General features: G+C 50.8%; 1 protein-coding gene across 3 annotated transcripts in view; it reads left to right on the forward strand.

The window, feature by feature from the left end:
• Positions 1 to 20,158, forward strand: part of WNT5B (Wnt family member 5B) — a 120,803-nt gene extending 100,645 nt beyond the window's left edge. The window contains exons 1-5 of one of the 3 annotated variants that reach the window (XM_017545419.2): positions 3,705 to 3,850; positions 5,779 to 5,915; positions 7,124 to 7,371; positions 13,409 to 13,701; positions 18,741 to 20,158. In XM_017545419.2, coding sequence (XP_017400908.1) covers positions 5,836 to 5,915; positions 7,124 to 7,371; positions 13,409 to 13,701; positions 18,741 to 19,199 — 1,080 coding nt within the window. In that variant the 5' untranslated portion in view covers positions 3,705 to 3,850; positions 5,779 to 5,835 and the 3' untranslated portion in view covers positions 19,200 to 20,158. Of the gene's footprint in view, positions 1 to 3,704; positions 3,851 to 4,742; positions 4,848 to 5,778; positions 5,916 to 7,123; positions 7,372 to 13,408; positions 13,702 to 18,740 lie in introns of those variants that run through there. The other 2 variants (XM_037744584.1, XM_037744583.1) reach the window with 2 other exon arrangements.
• The last annotated feature ends 584 nt before the right edge of the window (positions 20,159 to 20,742 follow it).

Genomic DNA, 20,742 nt, shown 5'->3' on the forward strand with positions numbered 1-20,742 from the left:
GGAGGTCTCAGGGAATGAGATTTTCATGAGTGAGGCTCATCAAGCACAGTTTTATGGAGGGAGTGAATCTTGAGCATGAACTGGAAAGTAGCTTAAAATTCAGGCTGCAGCAGAGCAGAGGAGCATGCGTCCTTGCGAAGAGGATCAGAATGAGGTTTTGGGGGAAAAGTAGGGTTTGTTCTACTAGGAGTAGAAGGAGATTGGAAAAGAAGACCTTGTATTGGGAAAGTCAGGAAAACAATAAGAGGGAAGATGAAGCCAAGTTGGAAATAAGGAACTGGGAACCACTATAAGTTTTCAAACAGGGGAATATTATGATGTAAAATTAGTATTTTAGAGAAAACTGGTATTGTATCTATGTGCAGTTGTGAGTGAGACCACAAAGAACTGCTCTGGTGTTTAGATGTCAGGAGGATGAGTACTCACTTGGAAATTGGGAAGGAAATGAGTGAACCTGATGTACATTGTAGGAGGTATTTGTCTATTGTTCTGAGGTCCATAAACAGTCTTCCTCTGCAGTAGGATAAATGAGTGGTCAAAGGGAGAGAAGGCACAGGACTCCAGCTAGCAACTCCTCTCCTCCTCCACCTGCCCCTGCCCCTGTCCCATGGAAATCATCCAGTCCCAGGCCCACCCTTCATCAGCAATGCAGCCAGGAGTTCACAAAGGGAAGCATTTCCTTTCCAAAGACTGCTAAGATGGTCTACCCTGTTATGCCAGGAATGTTAACAAAATCGCAAATGTATTCTTATTTTTTCTCCTTTTTTTTTTGAGTCAGAGTCTTACTTTGTCACACAGGCTAGAGTGCAGTGGCGCAATCTTGGCTCACTGCAACCTCCACCTCCTGGGTTCAAGCAATTCTCCTGCCTCAGCCTCCCAAGTAGCTGGGATTACAGGCGCCCACCACCATGCCCAGCTAATTTTTGTATTTTTAGTAGAGATGAGGTTTCACCATGTTGGTTAGGCTGGTCTTGAACTCTTGACCTCAGGTGATCCACCTGCCTTGGCCTCCCAAAGTGCTAGGATTACAGGCATGAGCCACCACACCCAGCCTGTTTTTTCTCTTCTTCTCTTTTTTTTTTGAGACAGGATCTCAATCTGTCACCCACGCTGAAGTGCAGTAGCACAATCACGACTCACTACAGCCTCGAACTCCTCAGCTCAAGCAATGCTCTGGCCTCAGCCTCCCATGCACCACCATGCTCGGCTAACTTTTTAAATTTTCTGTAGATACAGGATCTCACTGTGTTGCTTAGGCTGGTCTTGAATTCCTGGACTCAAGCAAACTTCCCACCTTGGCCTCTCAAAGTGCTAGGATTACAGATGTGAGCCCCTGCACCTGGCCACAAGTGTATTTTTAAATCACACATTCAATAGCTCCCCATTGGGTGACCAAGTAAGAGTGCTTTTCTTTTCTTTCAGTCAACAAATATTTTTCTAGCACCTCCCACATACCCTTGTGTACTATCCTATCCACTGGGGAGAAAATGGTCAATAAGACCATTCCCAGAGCATATGAGGGAAAGAAACAAAACCACAACATATGAGCATGCCACACTGTTCCATGTCACATTAAAGGCTGCGGCAAAAGCATGTGAGAAATTAGAAGTAAAATAATGGCTGTAGGGACCTTCTCTGGGAGGGACGATCAGGGAAGGCCTCTTGGAAAGTATGACCTCAATGACAAAGGAGCCTGCTCAGCAACCTTGAAGAGGTGCCCGCGTAGGCTCATGGCTATTTCTGCATAGGTTTCTAGATGTGAGGCTGCCTGTCTGGGGAGAGAGGCAGGGGTGGGAGGTGGCTACATTTCCCGAAGGAGTCCGGAGATGCTTGAGTTCTGGGCACGGGGAAGTCAGTCCTAGGCTTCAGTGGGACTGTGTGAATGGCTGAGGACCTGGAATCACCCCTCGTCTGTCTGTGGGACGGGGATTTTTTTTCAGGCACTGCTCTGAAGTATGGTAGAAAGCACAGACATGCTTGGCGGCTCAGCTCTATCTGTCCCGGGCCCTCTTTCAGGTCTCACCTCTAGGCTTGATTGGACGTGGCCCCTTAAGAGAATGAAAATGGGTGACTAGCAGAAAAAGGAAAAGATCCTGGAGTCCCTGTCTTCAAACACGCACCTCTTTGGTTGTGATGCTGAAGTGAGGCAGTGCGGTCTCTTGGACATGCCCTAGAGGGGGTCTTGGAGGTGTAGCAGGGTTACACCCCCTCCCACCATCCTGCCTACACAGTGGTTTTGGGGGCACAGATATTTCAGAAAGTAGTCTTCCCAAGAACCCTACACCAAGTGTACTAGCACCCCTTCCCATACTTGATTCTGGTCCCCTCTTTATTTTTCTCATAGTATTTACTGGACCCAACGTATTACGTATTTGTTTGTTTGCTGCCATATCTCTGGCACTTAGAGCAGTAACTGGCACATACGAGGCACCCAGTGTGTAATTCGTTTGATTAATGAATGTATTGAATGGCTGAATGGCTGAATGAAGACGAGGAGCAGAGCAGATGTCTGACCAGCTCATTCTGGCTTGTGGAAGGATCCTGATTGGGAATTTTGCATCTTTCCCTCCCCACAGCCTTCCAGTCATTATTAAAGAATAGAGACACTGATTCCCACATTCTTTTTTTTTTTTTAATGGAGTCTTGCTCTGTCACCCAGGCTGGAGTGCAGTAGTGCGATCTCAGCTCACTGCAACCTCCACCTCATGGGTTCAAGTGATTCTCCTGCCTCAGCCTCCCAAGTAGCTGGGATTACAGGTGTGCGCCACCACATCCGGGTAATTTTTGTGGTTTTTGTTACAGATGGGCTTTCACCATGCTGGCCAAGCTGGTCTCGAACTCCTGACCACAGATAATCTGTCCACCTCAGCCTCCCAAAGAGCCCCACATTCTTAACTACTGTGTTTGGTATGTTTGCATTGGCATTTGCGTCTTAGGAAGGGGAAACTTTTTAGATCTCTGGGGAAGTCTGTAGTTATTGCAAAGACCTTTCCCTGACTGCTGGGCATTTACCAGATCTTTCTTCCTACGCAACGGAGAGCCTCCCCTGGTTCAATCCTGCTATAAATCTCAATAGTGACCCATAAACAGGGTCCCGATGTGACCTGCTCATTAACACAAAACCATCAGCCCCCATACAGCTTCCTGCCTCCCCAGTCGAGCTGAGGCAAGAAGTTTCCATTCTGCTCATGCTGATGAAACCAGTCAGCAGCATTTACCTTTTAAAGGGTCCTTTCTCCTCCCACCCCAGCCCACCCCAGCGCAAGAATGTAGGAGAGGGCAAACAGCTGCCTGGCTTCAGTTCTGTGGCCACTCAAGGATTGGCTCGTATCTGTCCACCAGGATAGACAGCGTCCTGAGGGGGTTGGTGTGTGTGTGTGTGTGTGTGTGTGTGTGTGTATGTGTGTGTGTGTATGTGTACGAGCGTGCACTCACGTGTGTATGGGGGAATTCAATTTCAGGTACCACACATCTGGAAGTCAGAGAAAGAAGCCACTGCAGATGTTAGAGCCATTTTGGGGGGCAATTTTAAAAACACATTTTTAATGGGCTGAGAGTCTGGTGGAAAGCTGAGGGCAGGGGCGGGGGTCGAGGGGTGGAGTGGAAACAGCTGCGAGAGTGATTGCTGCCTCCATATATGTTTATTAGGCACTGAGGGCGGGATTAGCAGCTCCTGGGGAGTCTGGCCGTAGTCGCTGTGTCAGCCTGTCCTTGAGGCAGTCAAAGCCACAGTGACCATCAGCAAGGACCAACGCCTGTCTTTGGCTCAGAAAACAATGTAGCCTGGGCTGAAACTAGGACCTGCAGGGCCAGAGGGATTTCACTGGAGCCTGATGGAAGGGTGACAGAGGTGAGAGGCACCGGTGTGAGGGACAAGTGTCACAAGTGGGGAAGGAGAACTCTGCTACATGGAGGTGGAAATGTGTGAGGATCAAAGTCCCCCGGGAGAGTAGGTGTTGCAGGCCGCAGGGCGGTGGGCTGGGCATGGGCTGGGCATGGGCTGGGCAGGAGGCTGCGGGGCGCAGGGAGAAGGCTGGAGAAGCTGGAGGCCTGGGACAGCCCTAGCTCTGCAATCCCGGGAAGGACCGGTAGGTGGAGTTAAGGATATTTGGACGAGGAAACGCTTTGAAGCTTTTCTCTCGTCCTCCCTACCGGGACCTGGTCCCCTCCCATCCATAAAACCATTAGCTCCTGGTGCCAGCCCTATCTCTGCTCCATCTCTCTTGGTTCCAGTCGGTGCATTCACATACCTCCCGCCCTGGGGGACGAGGAGGATTTATGGGGGGAGAGGGGAGGAGGAGGGGCATCCTTCAGAGGAGGGGAGGTCTGAGGAGGGTCGGGTGCGGGGAGCTGTTAGTCCCGGGCTGGAGGCCGGCTCATTTCCGAGCTGGCTCTGCATGACAAAGGGGAAGGAGCAAGTTTCTTCTTTGATCTGTCCCCTGCCGGCCCCACACACCTGCCTGTTGGTGCCCCTGCCCCAGCTGAGACTTCGAAAAGGAAAACCCAAAGTGGGTGGGGGAAAGGCTGTGTCTCAGCTCTCCTGGACCCTGCTCAGGCCATCTCCCTCTCCTGGTGGTCCCAGCACAAAAATACTTCCTGGGCTGATGACCCGAAGCACCTGCCGCCCCCTCCCGGAAAGCCTGGGGACGCCGACGCGCGAGAGTGGCGCAGTGAGCCGGGGCGCGCGGGGCTGCACGCATCAGGTCCGGGGCCTCAGGGGCCCCGGGGAGGCCGCTGGAGGCGCGGGTCACGCCCAGATGGAGGCCGGGGAGGACTGCGGGGGAGCCGCAGGGGGCGTGTGTCTGTGGGCGTAGGCTCGCTCTGGGGTCCAGCAGCACGGATCTGCCGTGGGTCTGAGGGGCTGGGGACTGGGGTTCTTGGGGATGGATAGAGGCACAGGCTGAGTTAGAGCAGGCAGGAGGCCAAGAGGTGGGAGACTTGGGAGCTACCAGGGAAGGGCTGTGGCTTCTGGAAGATGCGTCCTCAGCTCAGGCGTTTGATGCCAGAACTGCCGCCTGGCGCTGGCAGTGTCCCTGGCTCAGCTGCTGGGCAAGGTGCTCAGTGCCCCCCTCGAGGGCCACGGTGCCAGGAGGGGCAGGGGCCGCCTAGGGAGGCACCACCTCAGCCACCAAAGCTTTCCGGGCCGGCGGTTCACAGTGTGACTTTTACATTTCTTGAAGAAGGTGCTTTGAGAAACTGAAAAGTCCTTGATCTGTAAGCAAGGGCTGGGACTCGGAAAACTTGCTGCGGGTGAGAAGGGAAACTCCTCTTTGGGCGCAGGCAAATTCAATTCACCAACATTTTTAAATTTCACAAAGGAGAGCCTGATGGTCAGAGGAGTAAGTCTTGGGGCTGGAGTGAGAGGCAGGGAGGGGCTGGACTGGGTAGGATGGGCCTCATTTCTGTGGATGTTGGGCAGCACCGGCAGGTGTGCTTTGCCACAGACAGAGTGGCCTCCCCGATACCCAACGGAGGAAAGGCGCAAGCTCCGCTCTTGAAATGATTTGTTTTCATTTCTCTTTCTGGTTTCTCAGCTCATTGTTTCTTTGGGAATTAGGTCCTGCGCAGGGTTCCCACAGTTTGGGGTAAGAGACAGAAGCCCTAGGGTGGGAAGATGAGCGGTGGGAGGTGGAGGATGGAAAGAGGCTGAGCTTCTTTGTGGGGAGTGAGCAGCGTGTAAGCATCAGTGCACTTTTCTCCACCTCACCCCTGGCTCCTGGTCTGCCCTTATCCGCTGAGTTTCCACACCGACTGTCTCTTTCTTTCTGTTTTCTCCAGGGAGCCCTACTCTGGAAGCTGTCAGTCCCAGGGCACTGGGGAGGGCTGAGGCCAACCATGCCCAGCCTGCTGCTGCTGTTCACGGCTGCTCTGCTGTCCAGCTGGGTTCACCTTCTGATAGAAGCCAACTCCTGGTGGTGAGTAAGAGGGGCTGAGGTCCTGCCTGCACAGCCTGAGGTCTCCTTCAGCCACTGAGATGAGAAGGAAGGGCACCCTGTGTCACCATTATGCCTTGATTCCTAGGAATACTAAGGGCCTCTTTTATGCCAGGAAAACTAAGAACGCTCTGTGTCTCTCTCAAGAGCCCTTACCTTTGTAAGGGTTCCCTGAGGTTAGAAGACCCATTCATTTGTTTGTTTGTTTTTTCTCTTATCTTGTCCACATTCCCTTTTCCTTGGACCCTTTCCTCATGCCCATGAATTGTTAGAAATTGCTATTGGGTCAACAAGAATATCAGTACTTGGTAGTTTTTTGTTCCCTGGTTTTGCGTGTTTTGCCGGTAGGAGATAGAATTCCTCTTTTCTAAGTCAGAAGAGCAGGTGAGGGGTTCACAGCACCATGGGTGGCTCTCTTCTTGTGTTTTAAAGGCTATTGTCATTGCCAAGCTGACATGGAAATGCAGGCGATCACCACCTATTTTGCATGGTCTCTGCTACTGGCATTTTTACTCAGGTGGCAAATCTGCAGCCTTCTCATCTAACGCTCTATGTGACTGGTAAATGAGAGCAAAAGGCAGAGCCTCTGAACTGGTGAAGAGTGGATGAGGGGATGCTCGAAGTGAGACATGGCAGTGAAAACATGGAGAATAGATTGTGATGTATGGAAAGCGATTGGATTTTAAAGGCACAAGGGAGCTCCGCGGAAAGGAATTGATTGCCTTCCATGGTGTATCGTGCACTTGGGCTGCCCTGAACTAGTCACTCCCACTCCTTGAATGAGGCCTGTGCTCTCCCATTGGAGTTTGGCTCTTTTTGCTCTCTACCTAAAATGAAGTGCTGCCCCCACCCTTTGTCTTCTTATCTGCCTGCTCCCCGATTCTTAAGAGTCAGTTCAAACTCTGGCCATCTCCTTATAAAGGCTTCTCTTCAGCTGTAAGAGCTATTTTCCTATCTGATCACAGCAGATCCGGAAGCTGGAGTCTGTCTGAAGCATTTGGCAGTCTCGCGTGCCTCAGTTTCCTTCATTTGCCCTTTGAAGGCCAGCAGTCTGATTTACTAATTTTTCTTTCCAACTCCCTGTACACAGGGAAGCATTCAATGAATGTGTTGAACAAATGACTTCATGCTGCACACAGACGTATGCTCACTCCTGGGCCTGTTTTCCCCTTTCTGGATTGCTGTTGTAGGTCATTAGCTATGAACCCAGTGCAGAGACCCGAGATGTTTATCATCGGTGCCCAGCCTGTGTGCAGCCAGCTTCCTGGGCTCTCCCCTGGCCAGAGGAAGCTGTGCCAATTGTACCAGGAGCACATGGCCTACATAGGGGAGGGAGCCAAGATGGGCATCAAGGAATGCCAGCACCAGTTCCGGCAGCGGCGGTGGAACTGCAGCACAGTGGACAACGCGTCTGTCTTTGGGAGAGTCATGCAGATAGGTAAGAGGGCTGGGCTAAGGAACTGCACTCATCCTGTCTGGGAGCAATTAAGCTCCCTCAGGACTGGCACAGGGAGAGCCCAGATGGAGCCTAATGGGGTTCTCTCTAGGCTTGGCAGCGGTGTGCACTGAGAGAGGCACTCGAGGCAGCGGGCTCTGGGAGACTGCAGTAACCACAGCTTGGCGTTCCCTAGTCTTCTGTCTTCCAGCTTCACCCAGGGCAGGCTGCTTGGGACTCGCTCTGAGAGGGGTCAGAATACCTGAGTTGATTTAGAGTGGATTAGGAGGCCCGCCCACCGCCACTGCCTTTGTCTCTCAGCGCAAAGAAGGGCCTTGGGTAGAGAACAAGAAATTGCAGCCCTGAGTGTCTGTAGGATTTTTGCCTCTTCCACTTGAACCTTCCAAAGAGGGATAGAAATATCGGGCCAAACTGGTGATAGCTGTCACTACCCTAACCCTATCCAGTCCCAGCTTCTTCATTTGAAAGGGACGTGTGAACGTGGGGGAAGGGGTCAGACGAAAGACAAAGATGAGAGGGAGAGGGCCAAGTCTTCCTGGACTCCTGTCCCTTCCCCTCTCCCACTGCTGGCCAAGGATTCTTGAGCTACCCAATTGCTTAGCTGGAGGTGTGATGTGAGGTCTAATTGTTTTACGTCCTTTTGAAATGCAATCCTCCCCTCTCTGGCGAGAAATTGAGAAATCCGGCCCTATTCTACTGGGTCTTATCCTCAGGGCCATAAAAGGGAAGTGTTAGAACGCTGTATTCCTCCAGCCTGACATTCTCCCAGAACACCTCCCTTCAAAAGGTTACCTGAGGCTGGAGTCTCCCCAGAGAGGGATTTTAGCCTGACAGGCGAATTGGGGAGGTGGAGGTTTCCTGCTCCTCTCTTAGGGAGAATACTTGGAAGGCCCCTTCCCCCTCCCACTTATTCCAGACCTCTTTCCCTACCCTCTCTGTCCCATATTGAGAAGCAGGGCCCGAGGCAGTGGCTCACACCTGTAATCCCAGCACCTTGGGAGGCTGAGGCAGGAGAATTCCTTGAGGCCAGGAGTTCAAGACCAGCCTGGGCAACACAGTGAGACCCCTGTTTCTATAAAAAAAATTTTTTAAAAGGAGAGGGAATTAAAAATGGGGAAAGTACATGCTGAAACTGGCTGCTCTCTTGCTTCCTTCAGTAGTAACTCAGGATATATAAAAGGAAGGTCCTGGTGTTCCTGGGACAATCTTACGGGGCTGCTTTCCCACAAGAGTGGACTTGGGGGCTTAGTGTGATTCACTCAGTTTATTGATTCTTCTCAAATCCACTTGGTATTTGCCTCTTCTCCCTGGCGAAAGTCTTGTCAGCACTCCCTGCCCTGTGTTTTGGGCAAGGAAACTAGGACAGCCTCGGTGCAGAGTGTTCTGTAGTCTCCTGAGTGGAGTTCATGTTTATTGGGTACCTAATGTAGGCCTGCTATTGGCTAGATCCTTTTCATGTGTGTTTCATGTGCATAAAGGCCTCAGAGTGAGCCTGTACTTCAGGAAAGAAAGGGGTTGGCACCGCTCTGGGTTCAGGGGTGCCCTAGGTGCCCAGAGAAAGCACGCCCTATTGAAGACAGCCCATCTCTCTGTGCCCTATTCTGTTACAAAATGGAACCCTTCTGTTTGCCTCATTTTCCTCCTTCTTTTTTATAGCTTCCCTGAAGGCTCATGCGACCTAGGAGGCTGTCCTCCCTTCCTCCCCACTGAGCCCATAGTAGCTCCTGGTGAGTCCTTGCCCTGCATTGAAAATGACTTTCTAAGGCTTCTTTTTGCCTTTGAAGCCGTAGCAAAAGTCAGTCACCAGAGGGCGGCAGAGCCCCTTGGAGGAGCCTCCGAGTCGCCCGGCCTCTGCCTAGGAAGCCTGGAGGCACCTTGGGCTGCTGTGGAAGAGAGAGGACATGAAATTGCTCTGCTGTCTCCTGCAGGGGAAAGGCGCATGTCCTCTAGTAGTTCCATGGCTGCTTTTTTTTAGCCATTTATCCTTGAGATGGTTAGAGTTTCAACTCTGAACTGTTGCATATATAGATAAACCACCACATTGCATATCCGTTCTGAAGCCCCAAATCATCCCTTTCTTGCCAAGGGTAGGAACAGTAGAGGGCCCTCACTGGGCTTACCCAAGGGCCCAAAGGCTGCCCCCTGAAGGCAGAGCTACCCACACCCAGCTTCTGATGGAGACCCAACGGAAAGAGGCAGGCAGTGCAGCGGAGGACAAATTGGGATCCCAGAGAGTAAGGATATGTTAGAGTCGTCAGAGTACATCATGTCCGGTGTGTTAGTTCAGCTGCAGGTACCTCATTTTAGAAGGCAATTCAGAGAGGGCTGATTCAACCCTGAAAAATATGTTTGCTAAAGAATGATAGAAATAAGTCAGACATATGTAGCTTGGAAAAGTGAAAATGTAAAAGGCGTATTAGTTGTTTTCAAACACTGAAGAGCTGTCAAATGGGAAAGGGATTATAGCACAGTGCAACCGCAGTAGGCAGAAATCACAGGAGGCATATTTCAGCTTAATACCAGAAGGAGCATTCTGGTGATTAGAGTCATTACAGAAAGATGGAAAGGGTTGTCTTGAAAATCCAGCCCGCTTCTTGGAGGAACTCTGCAGAAGGAGAGCTCCCCGGGGGTACGGAGGATAGCTTGAGGTTGAAGTTTGGGAGGCTCCCTTCTGTTCCAGGATGCCACGTCGGGCAGCTGAAGCTGCATTTTCAGGAGATGAGTTCCTCAAAATGGGGCCCAGTCCCTCCTGCCTACGAGCCTCTTTGGCCATCTTACCATCCCCAGTGCTCCTTGTCACATTCTGAGCCCCCTAGACCAGGTCTTATTGGCTGAATCGTGAGTGTAACTTCCTGCCACCATTTCCGTTTTTCTTGGGCTGTTCTTATTTCACAACGGACCAAAAGCCAGCCACTGGTTAACAGAGAAAAACAAACTCGCTCAGCATGGTCTGCTTGTAAACTTCACTGTGTCATGCCCAGATAATCAAGAAGCAGGGCAAAGGGGGGGAGATTTTTCTTTTTTTTTTTTGAGACGGAGTTTCACTCTTGTTACCCAGGCTGGAGTGCAATGGCGTAATCTCGGCTCACCGCAACCTCCGCCTCCTGGGTTCAGGCAATTCTCCTGCCTCAACCTCCTCAGTAGCTGGGATTACAGGCACGCGCCATCATGCCCAGCTAATGTTTTTGTATTTTTAGTAGAGACGGGGTTTCACCGTGTTGACCAGGATGGTCTCGATCTCTTGACCTCGTGATCCACCCGTCTCGGCCTCCCAAAGTGCTGGGATTACAGGCTTGAGCCACCGCGCCCGGCAAAGGGGGAGATTTTTCTAGGCCTATTGATTGATTTCAGATCGCTTCCCTCTCTCCCTTCCAAGACAGGATTGTGGGACTCTACCTGGTTTAATCTCTGAGATCAGGATTGAATCTGTCTCCTGCCAAGAATCGCTCCCTTCTGTCCATTTCTAAGTCCCTATGAATATCATTTATTATTTCTTATAACAGCTTTATTGAGATATGTAATTCACATACCATGAAATTCACCATTTTAAAGTGCACACTTCAGTGGCTTTTAGCACAGTCACAGGTTGCGCGACCGTCACCATTATCTAATTCCATAACACTTTCACCGCTCCATAGAGACACTGCATACCCGTGAGCTGCCCGACTCTCCACACCCCAACCTGCAGTGCTAGGCAACCACTGTTCTTTCTGTCTCTGTGGAGTTGCCTCTACTGGGCATTTCTTATGAATGGGATTATATAATACGTGACCTTTGGCGACTGGGTCCTTTTACTTAGCATAATGATTTAAAGTTCATCTGTGTTGTAGTCTATATATATGTATTTTTTGAGGCAGGGTCTCACTCTGTTGCCCAGGCTGGAGTACAGTGGTGCAATGATAGCTCATTGCAGCCTGCAACTGCTGGGTTTAAGCAATTCTTCCACCTCAGCCTCCTGAGTAGCTGGGACTACACGCATATGCCACCATATCAGCTAATTTTTTTTTTTTTTTTGAGATGGAGTTTCACTCTTGTTGCCCAGGCTGGAGTGCAATGGTGCAATCTCGGTTCACTGTAACCTATGCTTCCTGGGTTCAAATGATTCTTCTGTCTCAGCCTCCCAAGTATCTGGGATTACAGTAGCCCGCCACCATGCCTGGCTAGTTTTTATAATTTTAGTAGAGACAGGTTTCACCATGTTGACCAGGCTGGTCTTGAACTCCTGACCTCAGGTGATCTGCCCGCCTCAGCCTCCCAAAGTGCTAGGATTACAGGCATGAACCACAGTGCCTGGCCTAATTTTTTTTTTTAATGCTTTTTTAGAGATGGGGTACTGCTGTGTTGCCAGGCCGTTCTGAAACTCCTGACTTCAAGTGATCTTCCTGCTTTGGCCTCCCAAATTGCTGGGATTACAGGTGTGAGTCACCATGCCCAGTCACTTTTTATGGCTGAATAATATTCCATCGCATGGATAATACCACATTTTGATTACCCATTTACCCATTGATGGACAGTTTGGTTGTGTCCATTTTTTGCCTATTATGAATAATGCTGCCAGAAGCATTCATGTGTAAGTTTCTATGTGGACATGTGTTTTCACTGCTCTTGGGTATAAACGCATACATCTGAGATAGCACAGGTTTGATTCCAGTGTACTGCAATAAAGTGAATATTGCAATAAAGTGAATGTTTTGGTTTTCCAGCACATGTAAAAGTTATGTACACACTATCCTATAGTCTATTAAGTATGTAACAGCATTCCATCTTTTAAAAAGATACATATCTTAATTAAAAATACTTTATTGCTAAAAAATGCTGACCCAGAAACACAAGGTAGGTACATGCTATTGGAAAAGTAGCAGTGATGGGTGTGTAGCAGGATTGCCACAAACCTTCAATCTGTAAAAATAACACAACACCTGCACAGCACAAGAAAGCTGAGCACAGCAAAACGAGGAGCTTTGCCTATGTTCTTGGGAGTGGACTTGCTGGGTCTTATGGGGACTCTATCTTTAACCTTTTGACTGTTAGTCTTAGACTCCCAGGCTGTTTTCCAAAGCAGCAGCACCGCTTACCCTTCCCACCGACAGCATGGGAGGGTTCTGGTTTTTCTGTATTCTCTCCAACTTGTTACTGGATGTCTTTTTGATGATAGCCATCCTAGTGGATGTGATTTGGGCTTACAAATGTATTTCCCCGATAGCTGAGTATTGTGAAACAGACATTTTACTGGGATAGAACATACATTATATGAATTTTTAGGTAGTTTGCCACAGCAGTAAAGGGGAACATAGTTGCGGTTTTCTACTGGAAAATGATCTCGGTATTTGGAGGGACCGTGGTGAGTGCCTGGAACTGTCGGTGCTGTAGATGTGATTCCCAGCGCTCATGAGTTAGGAGGCAGTGTGGATCCCTATGGAAGAGAGAGGGAGACAGCTTGGATTTTTTGGACACTAATTCTAGTTCGCTTTGGACTCCTGGCCTCTGCCACTATCTGGCTAGATAATGGCAGCAATACAGACAGACAGACGTGTAGCTCAGAGAGTGGTGAGAAGTGGCATCTATGCGGCAGAAGTTCCTACTAGGATACAACGTCCTATCATTGATCCCACGATTTCTTCCCCAGCCTCATTCCGTTGGACTCCCACTTCCATGTGTGTCCGAATGCCCATTCTCCCCTCCGCTGAGGTCTCCCTCCTAGGAATCTACAGGTCAGGCAGGCTCTTCTGCAGTGGGTATTAGTGCAGGCCGAGGCCGAGGGGCTTGTTTTATTCTGTGTGGTTTCAGAGGGCTGAGCTAGGGCCAAGAGGCGGAAGTAAAACTGAGCCGATTTCAGCCCATTATAAAGACGTTTTCAAGCATCCGAGCTCTGGGAAGTGAAAAGTGCTCCTCCTGATCTCCTGCCCCAGGAGTGTCGGCGGACGCTGTGGTGTGCAGGTCAGTCGGGGGCGATGGGGAGCAAGACAGGTCTCCAGGAGAGGAGCGTGCACCCCGTTACTGCCCCTGCCTCCTCTTGCAGGTAGCCGAGAGACTGCCTTCACCTACGCGGTGAGCGCCGCGGGCGTCGTCAACGCCATCAGCCGGGCCTGCCGCGAGGGCGAGCTCTCCACCTGTGGCTGCAGCAGGACCGCGCGGCCCAAGGACCTGCCCCGGGACTGGCTGTGGGGCGGCTGTGGGGACAATGTGGAGTACGGCTACCGCTTCGCCAAGGAGTTCGTGGACGCCCGGGAGCGAGAGAAGAATTTTGCTAAGGGATCGGAGGAGCAGGGCCGCGTGCTCATGAACCTGCAGAACAACGAGGCGGGTCGCAGGGTAAGCTGGGCCTCCCCGGCCTCCCCGGCCTCCCCGGCTCTGCAGACCCACGGGGCTGCTCCCCGGCGGTGCCACCAGCCGTGGCCTGACCATGAGGGAAGCAGGCTAGTCTGACCGTGAAGATTCTTCCCTACAATTGCAAATTTAGATGTCCACGTTATTGAACAAATCCTTTCCAAAATGCCCCACTTCCCAATGGGCACGCGTGCTTTTTTTTTTTTTACGCTTTATTATTCCACAGTCCCTAGAGGGCTTAGCTGCAATGTTGGGATCCGAATTCCAGACATAGGATTAGAGCAGAGCTCTTGTCTTGGCCACCCCTGCTTTGCCACTTGAACAGATAAGGCGATTGGATGTTTACGCTGTTAGATCTTATCTCGGGTTTATGGTGTGTTAAAGGCTCAGGTAAAACCAGAGTCGACTTTTAAGAACTGCTATCACAGAAACCCAGTCAGCCAGAAACCCAGTCAAAAGACACATTCAAGTACTAATGACAAACGCCTTCTGTGCTGGGAGTTTTTAAACCTAAGTAGAAGTGTGAGAAGACAGCCTTCTGCTTAAGGCTTAAGCAGCCTCCCGGGTCTTGTGTAAGATGTGACCACCTTTTCAGCCTCAGTTTCAGTAGGGACGACAATAGAGTTTGAGGGGAGCTGGGTTCATTGCACGTGCAGAGCACACCTGGGCAGGTGGTGTGCTGGAGAGCGTGGCCCCTCTCTGCCTGCATCTGGTTCCACAGATCTGGCCTCCTCTTTTCTTTGCTACCCCCCCCCCCATCATGGCTGCCTCTGCCCCACAAGACTGGACGGCCTGCCTGCAGGAAGCTCTGCCTAGCTAGAAGCTAGAAGCTCTGCAGGAAGCTACTTCTGCATAGCCAGTGTAGACAGGGACTGAGGGCAACATGGGTGTGCACTGGGTTTCCCCTGAGAAAGGGCTGAGGTCTGAGCGCTGGGTGGTGAGAGGCTCTTTCTCCTGGAAAAAGACCTCTTGGGAAATAGCACGGACTTCTTTCTCTGAGTGTTGTCCCCACTGGGGTCTATGTCAAGCCAGCTGGCTCTAGGTCACAGGTGAGGTATCGTAACAAAGATGAACTCACTAAAAAATGAAAATGGCAGCCCCTGCGGTGGTTCACACCTGTAATCCCAGCACTTTGGGAGGCTGAGGCGGGAGGATCACCTGAGGCCAGGAGTTCTAGACCAGGCTGGCCAACATGATGAAACCCCATCTCTACTAAAAATACAAAAATTAGCCAGGCGTGGTGGCACACGCCTATAATCCCCAATACTTGGGAGGCTGAGGCAAGAGAATAGCTTGAACCTGGGAGGTGGAGGTTGCAGTGAATTGAGATTGTGCCATTGCACTCCAGCCTGGCCAACAGAGCGAGACTCTGTCTCAAAAAAAAAAAAAAAAGTGAACTCATGTATTGGAGCACATATCAAAGAAATGGGATAGAAAGTGTCTTTTGTCTGAAAGGGGATTTTGTAGTATCGGCTGGGTAGAATGTGGTGCACCTGTGTGCATAGCGTCATCAGGCATGGGACATCAGGTAGAGACCAGAGTGGGTTATTTGCCCAGGGTCTTTCTTACACTTCCCCTATCCAGAGGCTACTTTTGTTTCGCAGAAAAGTGTGTGTGTGATGTGGTGTCAGTCTGTGGTGATGTGAGGAGTTTTGGCTAATCTCTATGGGCTAACCCGGGGCAGAGAGGCTGGAGCCGTCTCAGGTGACTTCTGCTCAGTCCGGGTGTGGAGCCACCCTCTCAGGCATCCTGTCTCCCAGTCCATTTGCCCACGCCTTTGGGTGTCTGGGCCTGAGGAGCAGAGACATCAGTGAAGGGATTAAGATCCACATTTGATCTCCGGAATACCCAAAGTGGGTCCAGTGGTTGAGGTCCTGCTTGCAACAGTGCCCGCCCCAGTCCCCACTGTTAGTCGTCTCTCTGCTACCTGAACGTCGCCCGGACGTTCATGCTCTCTATGGGTATTCCCTGCTCTACCTTTGCCTTGGCAGGTTGGCGGTAGGTTCCTTCGGGCAGGGATCGCCCTCTCTACCTCTTTGTTTTAACCCTCCGTGTACTGTATTGGGTGGGGCATGTGCATATGCAGACAGGAGCCCTCGGGAGAGGTCAGATTCACGGAGGCGCTTGTGGCTCTGCTGAGCTGTGCTATGGTGTCCGCAGGTGCCTTTGACCAGGCAGGTGACACCCACTCTTCCCCTTTCCCCTGCTGCTGGGTCCATCTCACTTAATTGTTCATTTGCTTGTCCAGGCTCTTATCTGGCAGCCTTCCCTCCCACTGGGCTTGTTCCTGGTTTGCACACCTTCCCTGTCTCCCGCCTAGCCCCTTCCTCCAGGCCCCACACCTCTTCTCTTCCTTAACTCCTTGTCTCCCTCTTTGCCTGTGTCTGCTCCAGGCTGGGAATTCCTGGCCCTCTCTCTCTTTTTTTTTTTTTTTTTTTTTTTTTTTTAGTAGAGATGGGGTTTCACTGTGTTAGCCAGGATGGTCTCGATCTCCTGACCTCATGATCTGCCCACCTCAGCCTCCCAAAGTGCTCCTGACCCCTGCCCTCTTTGTTTTATAATCCCCTCTCCAAGGAACAGGCCTCAGTCATCAGTCACCATCTGAGGCCGGAGGTATTCACTGCTTGCCTCCTCACACCTACGTACAAGGTTCTCCAGCAAGGACTGAGTGGTGGCTGGGATGGAAAATAGACAAGTATTTTAGAACCAGATTAAAAAGAAAAAAGGATTATCCAGGATCCGATGTCTCGACACAGAGTAAATCTTAGGCTACTTTGCCAGAAATTTCTCTTGGCCCGCAAGAGCCTCTAGAAGCTTCGTCTTAGACAGTAACGGCAACGCCAGTGGTTGACGTTGTTTTGCCACTCAAGGGTTTCTAAGCATTTTCCAGATAAAAGCCTGGTGCCTAATCCTGTAACATTCCTGTCTGTCAGCAGGCTTGGGAAGCCATTAGATAGAAGTGGAAGAGGGGCTTAGACGGGGCTGTTCCAGGGACAGATCGTGGAACCGGAACATTTTTTAAAGCATTTTTTCTCTCTTTTTGAGTTAGCAGTCTGGGCTGAAAATTGGCATTTCCCCCATCACCTACAAAAGGAGCTTATATACATTATCAATAGTAACATATGAAAAAAATACAGATATTCCTATCTCTACAATGTCTTTGAATTAGGGGAAGTATGGGGGGTTGTGTTTAAACATGAGAGCACTGGCGTGCTTCCTCTTGGATTTGTTTTCCTAAAATTCTGGTCCTTGGAGTCTTGCTCCCCCTTTCCTTCCCCAACTCAGCCTGAGTGTTTGCCCTGCAAGAGAGGCTTATCCGGTGCCCCAGTGCTAAGCGGCAAGGTACACAGTTTTCAACCCTTAATGTTTCCTCCTTTCAGCAGTGCCAGATGCCTGCCATCCCTCTCTAAACCAAGGACCATTTCCAGAGGAATGTCAGGCTGCAGCTCAGACCCAGGGCATTTGGGCCAGAGGGGTAATAGCAGGTCCGGTCTTTGAAGTGTCTGTCGGAATGGGGTGTCAATTCCTTTATGTCTTGGGCCTGGAGCTGCCCGGCCAAGTGCTGGTGCTTTCAACCTTGGGAAGAGCCTTCCTTCTTCCTCTGCTCTAAGCTACCTTTAAGCCCCGAGATTGGAGTGGATAAGTGCTTGTTATTCTGACTCCCTTCTGGGTGGCCTTGAAGGTTAGTGAGCCTCTCCAGAGCTTCAGTTTCTCCACCATAAAATAGTGGGAATAATTCTATACCAGAGAAAAGTCAGGAAGACTTTTGACAACAGTCATAAGCCCTGATGACGACTGTGCTGTCTCTTGCACCTGCAGTGGTCTCTGCTTAGCTCTGAATAAAGACACAATCCAGGGGCTCTTGAAAAGAAATCTAAGAGAAACCCTTGAAAAATGAGTCCTGACTCAGTTGGTGACAATAGCCGTGCATAAGAAAATGTTCTGCAGCCGGCTTGCGTTTTCTTCCTGCCATCTGCACGTCTGGGCCTGCCGCCAAATTTGGTTGCCATGGTGCATGAGTCTGCTGCCACTGAAAAGCACTTTGTAAGCAGCTTTCTGGTCTGCTCTTGCTTTGACATTCTGATTTGGGATAACAACCCAAGTTCCAGTCTACTCCATGTTGTGGCGGCCCTGTGACTTCTGGGGTAGACCTGTTCAGGCGAAATGCTCCTGCGGGCAGGCCCAGTCTCTTGCCATTCCCTTTACCCGGCCTCACTTTCTTACCCTACTTCTCCCAAGGAGGGATCTGGGGGCTGCTTACAAATGGGATGGTTATGGCAAGAGCGCTGATGACTCCGTGGAGTTAGTGACTGCGTGGTAACATGGGCAAAGGGGCCATTTAATTCTCAGGGTATTTGACAGGATCAGGGAGAGTTTTGAGCTAATCAGGGCTATGCCAGTGATTTCTGTGATACGACTGGATTCTTTTTTCTGACTTGTGCTCCTATTTATGCAAAAGCTGGACACATGTTGTTGTTTTGTTTTGTCTTGCTTTGTTTCTAGCGATGGAGTCTTGCTCTCTTGCCCAGGCTGGAGTGCAGTGGCATGATCATAGCTTGCCTGGGCTCAAGTGATCCTCCTTCCTCAGCCTCCCCAGTAGCTGGGACTACAGGCACCAGCTATAGTGCCTGGCCACATTTTGTTGGCTATTATTTATTTGCTTGAGACTTTTATCAAGATGGAGATAGCTTTGTTTTCTGATCGTGAAAACGATGCACTGATTGTAACAGGTTTTGAAGAGGAATGAGAAACAGATAAAGTAGAAAGTGGAAATGCCTCAGTGCCATCCTCCCGGCTGATAGGGACAAGTTGCCTTGCCTCCCCAGGGTTCTTTTATTTGGTGCCCCTTTTATGTTTTCCCTCTGAGCACCAAAGATCCTGGAAAGCTCTTTGCATGCATTTGAAAAGCTGTCTCTCCCCTACCCTACCTACCCCTCCTGTGTACAAGCCTGTGGCTACCCCAGCCACCCTCTGAGCCTCTTCGCAGGATCCTCCTTCTCACCCCCTTCTTTCTCCTCCCCTAGGCTGTGTATAAGATGGCAGATGTAGCCTGCAAATGCCACGGCGTCTCGGGGTCCTGCAGCCTCAAGACCTGCTGGTTGCAGCTGGCCGAGTTCCGCAAGGTGGGGGACCGGCTGAAGGAGAAGTACGACAGTGCGGCTGCCATGCGCATCACCCGCAAGGGCCGGCTGGAGCTGGTCAACAGCCGCTTCACCCAGCCCACTCCAGAGGACCTTGTGTACGTGGACCCCAGCCCTGACTACTGCCTGCGCAACGAGAGCACGGGCTCCCTGGGCACGCAGGGCCGCCTTTGCAACAAGACCTCAGAGGGCATGGACGGCTGTGAGCTCATGTGCTGCGGCCGAGGCTACAACCAGTTCAAGAGCGTGCAGGTGGAGCGCTGCCACTGCAAGTTCCACTGGTGCTGCTTCGTCAAGTGCAAGAAGTGCGCCGAGATCGTGGACCAGTACACCTGTAAATAGCGCCGGGGCCTGCTCCCGGCCCCGCCCACACTCTGCCTCACAAAGGTCTATGTTATAAAAATCTATATAAATCTATTTTATATTTGTGTAAATAAATGGATGGATGCTAAATAATGGAACGATGGAAACGGAAAGGAAAGCTTATTTAAGACATGCTGGAGGTCTTTGAAGAGTGGACCTTGCTGGCTGTCTCCTCCTGGGGGATGAGAGGCGGGGCTTTTTCTCTGGAGAGGACTCTCAGGATGTAGGCACTTGGAAATATTTACTGTCTGTCCACTGTGGCCTGGAGGAGGGAGGCTGTGGTTGGATGGAGGAGATAATCTTGTCTGGAAGTCTGGAGTCTTTGTTGGTTAGATGACCGCCCATGACCCTGGCCACTAGACCAAGAGGCCCTGTGAAGGTGGTGGGGATTCAGCTTCAACCCCGATGTCTTCAGGGTCTTGCCCGGAATGTAGATTGGTTGCAGAAGAGGCCCGGTGCTCTCCTACTCTTCATTCACATGCATATGTGCAGCATCTACAGTTACAGGAATGGCTTCTTCCCTAAAATGAGGAGAAGTCCAATATTATCTCTGGCCCAGTGACCACCAAGAGATCTGCACCTCCCGGACTTCAGGCCTGCCTTCCAGCGAGACTTCTTCACCTTGCACAGTTGACTAGCTGCTGCCACAAGTTCCCCACCTGAGGAGGAAAGGGGGCCGTTTGACCCAACATGTCAGGAAAGTCCTGAACTGAATGTTTGTGCCTGGGCTGCAGAAGCCTGGGGGACATGACCAGGCTGCGTGGACACTGTGCTGTCCTCTCCCCCCTCCCCAGGGGAAGCTTAAGCTGCTGCTGTCACTCCTCCACCCGAGGGAGGCCTGGCAACCCCAGGCCGCGGCAACGGGTCAGGCTGGCGGCTGGCACACTCATCATCTCTGCCCCAGCTGTACAGTTTCTCTCTGACATTAAATGCCCTTCGCGGAGGTTTCGCTCCCTTTCCTTATTTGGACCCGTGCTGATGTTTCATGAGTCTCCTTTTATTTTTTATTTGATCTTTAGAACTCTGCAGTGTGGAAGAGGGTAAGGAAATTGTGACTCCTTAGACTGTCTAGTCTGGTGATTAGGGGGAGGGACAGAAGAATGTTATGAGAATTAAATCAGGTGATGCATTTAGGCATTCACCCCAAGGGCTAGCACACAGTTAAACACTCCAGAAGTGGTAGCTGTTAAAATTACTACTATGAACAAGGGAATTCAGAGATTTTTTTTTTTTTTTTTTTTTTTTTGATTGAGAAAGAGTTTTGCTTTTGTCACCCAGGCTGGAGTGCCATGGCACAATCTCAGCTCACCAAAACCTCCGCCTCCCAGGTTCAAGCAATTCTCCTGCCTCAGCCTCTTGACTAGCTGGGATTACAGGCATGCGCCACCACGCCAGGCTTATTTTGTATTTTTAGTAGAAACAGGGTTTCTCCATGTTGGTCAGGCTGGTCTTGAACTCCCAACCTCAGGTGATCTGCCTGCCTCAGCCTCCCAAAGTGCTGGTATTACAGGTGTGAGCCATG

The sequence above is a fragment of the Cebus imitator genome, unplaced genomic scaffold, assembly GCF_001604975.1.
Source record: "Cebus imitator isolate Cc_AM_T3 unplaced genomic scaffold, Cebus_imitator-1.0 Scaffold179, whole genome shotgun sequence".
NCBI classification, from domain to species: Eukaryota; Metazoa; Chordata; class Mammalia; order Primates; family Cebidae; genus Cebus; species Cebus imitator.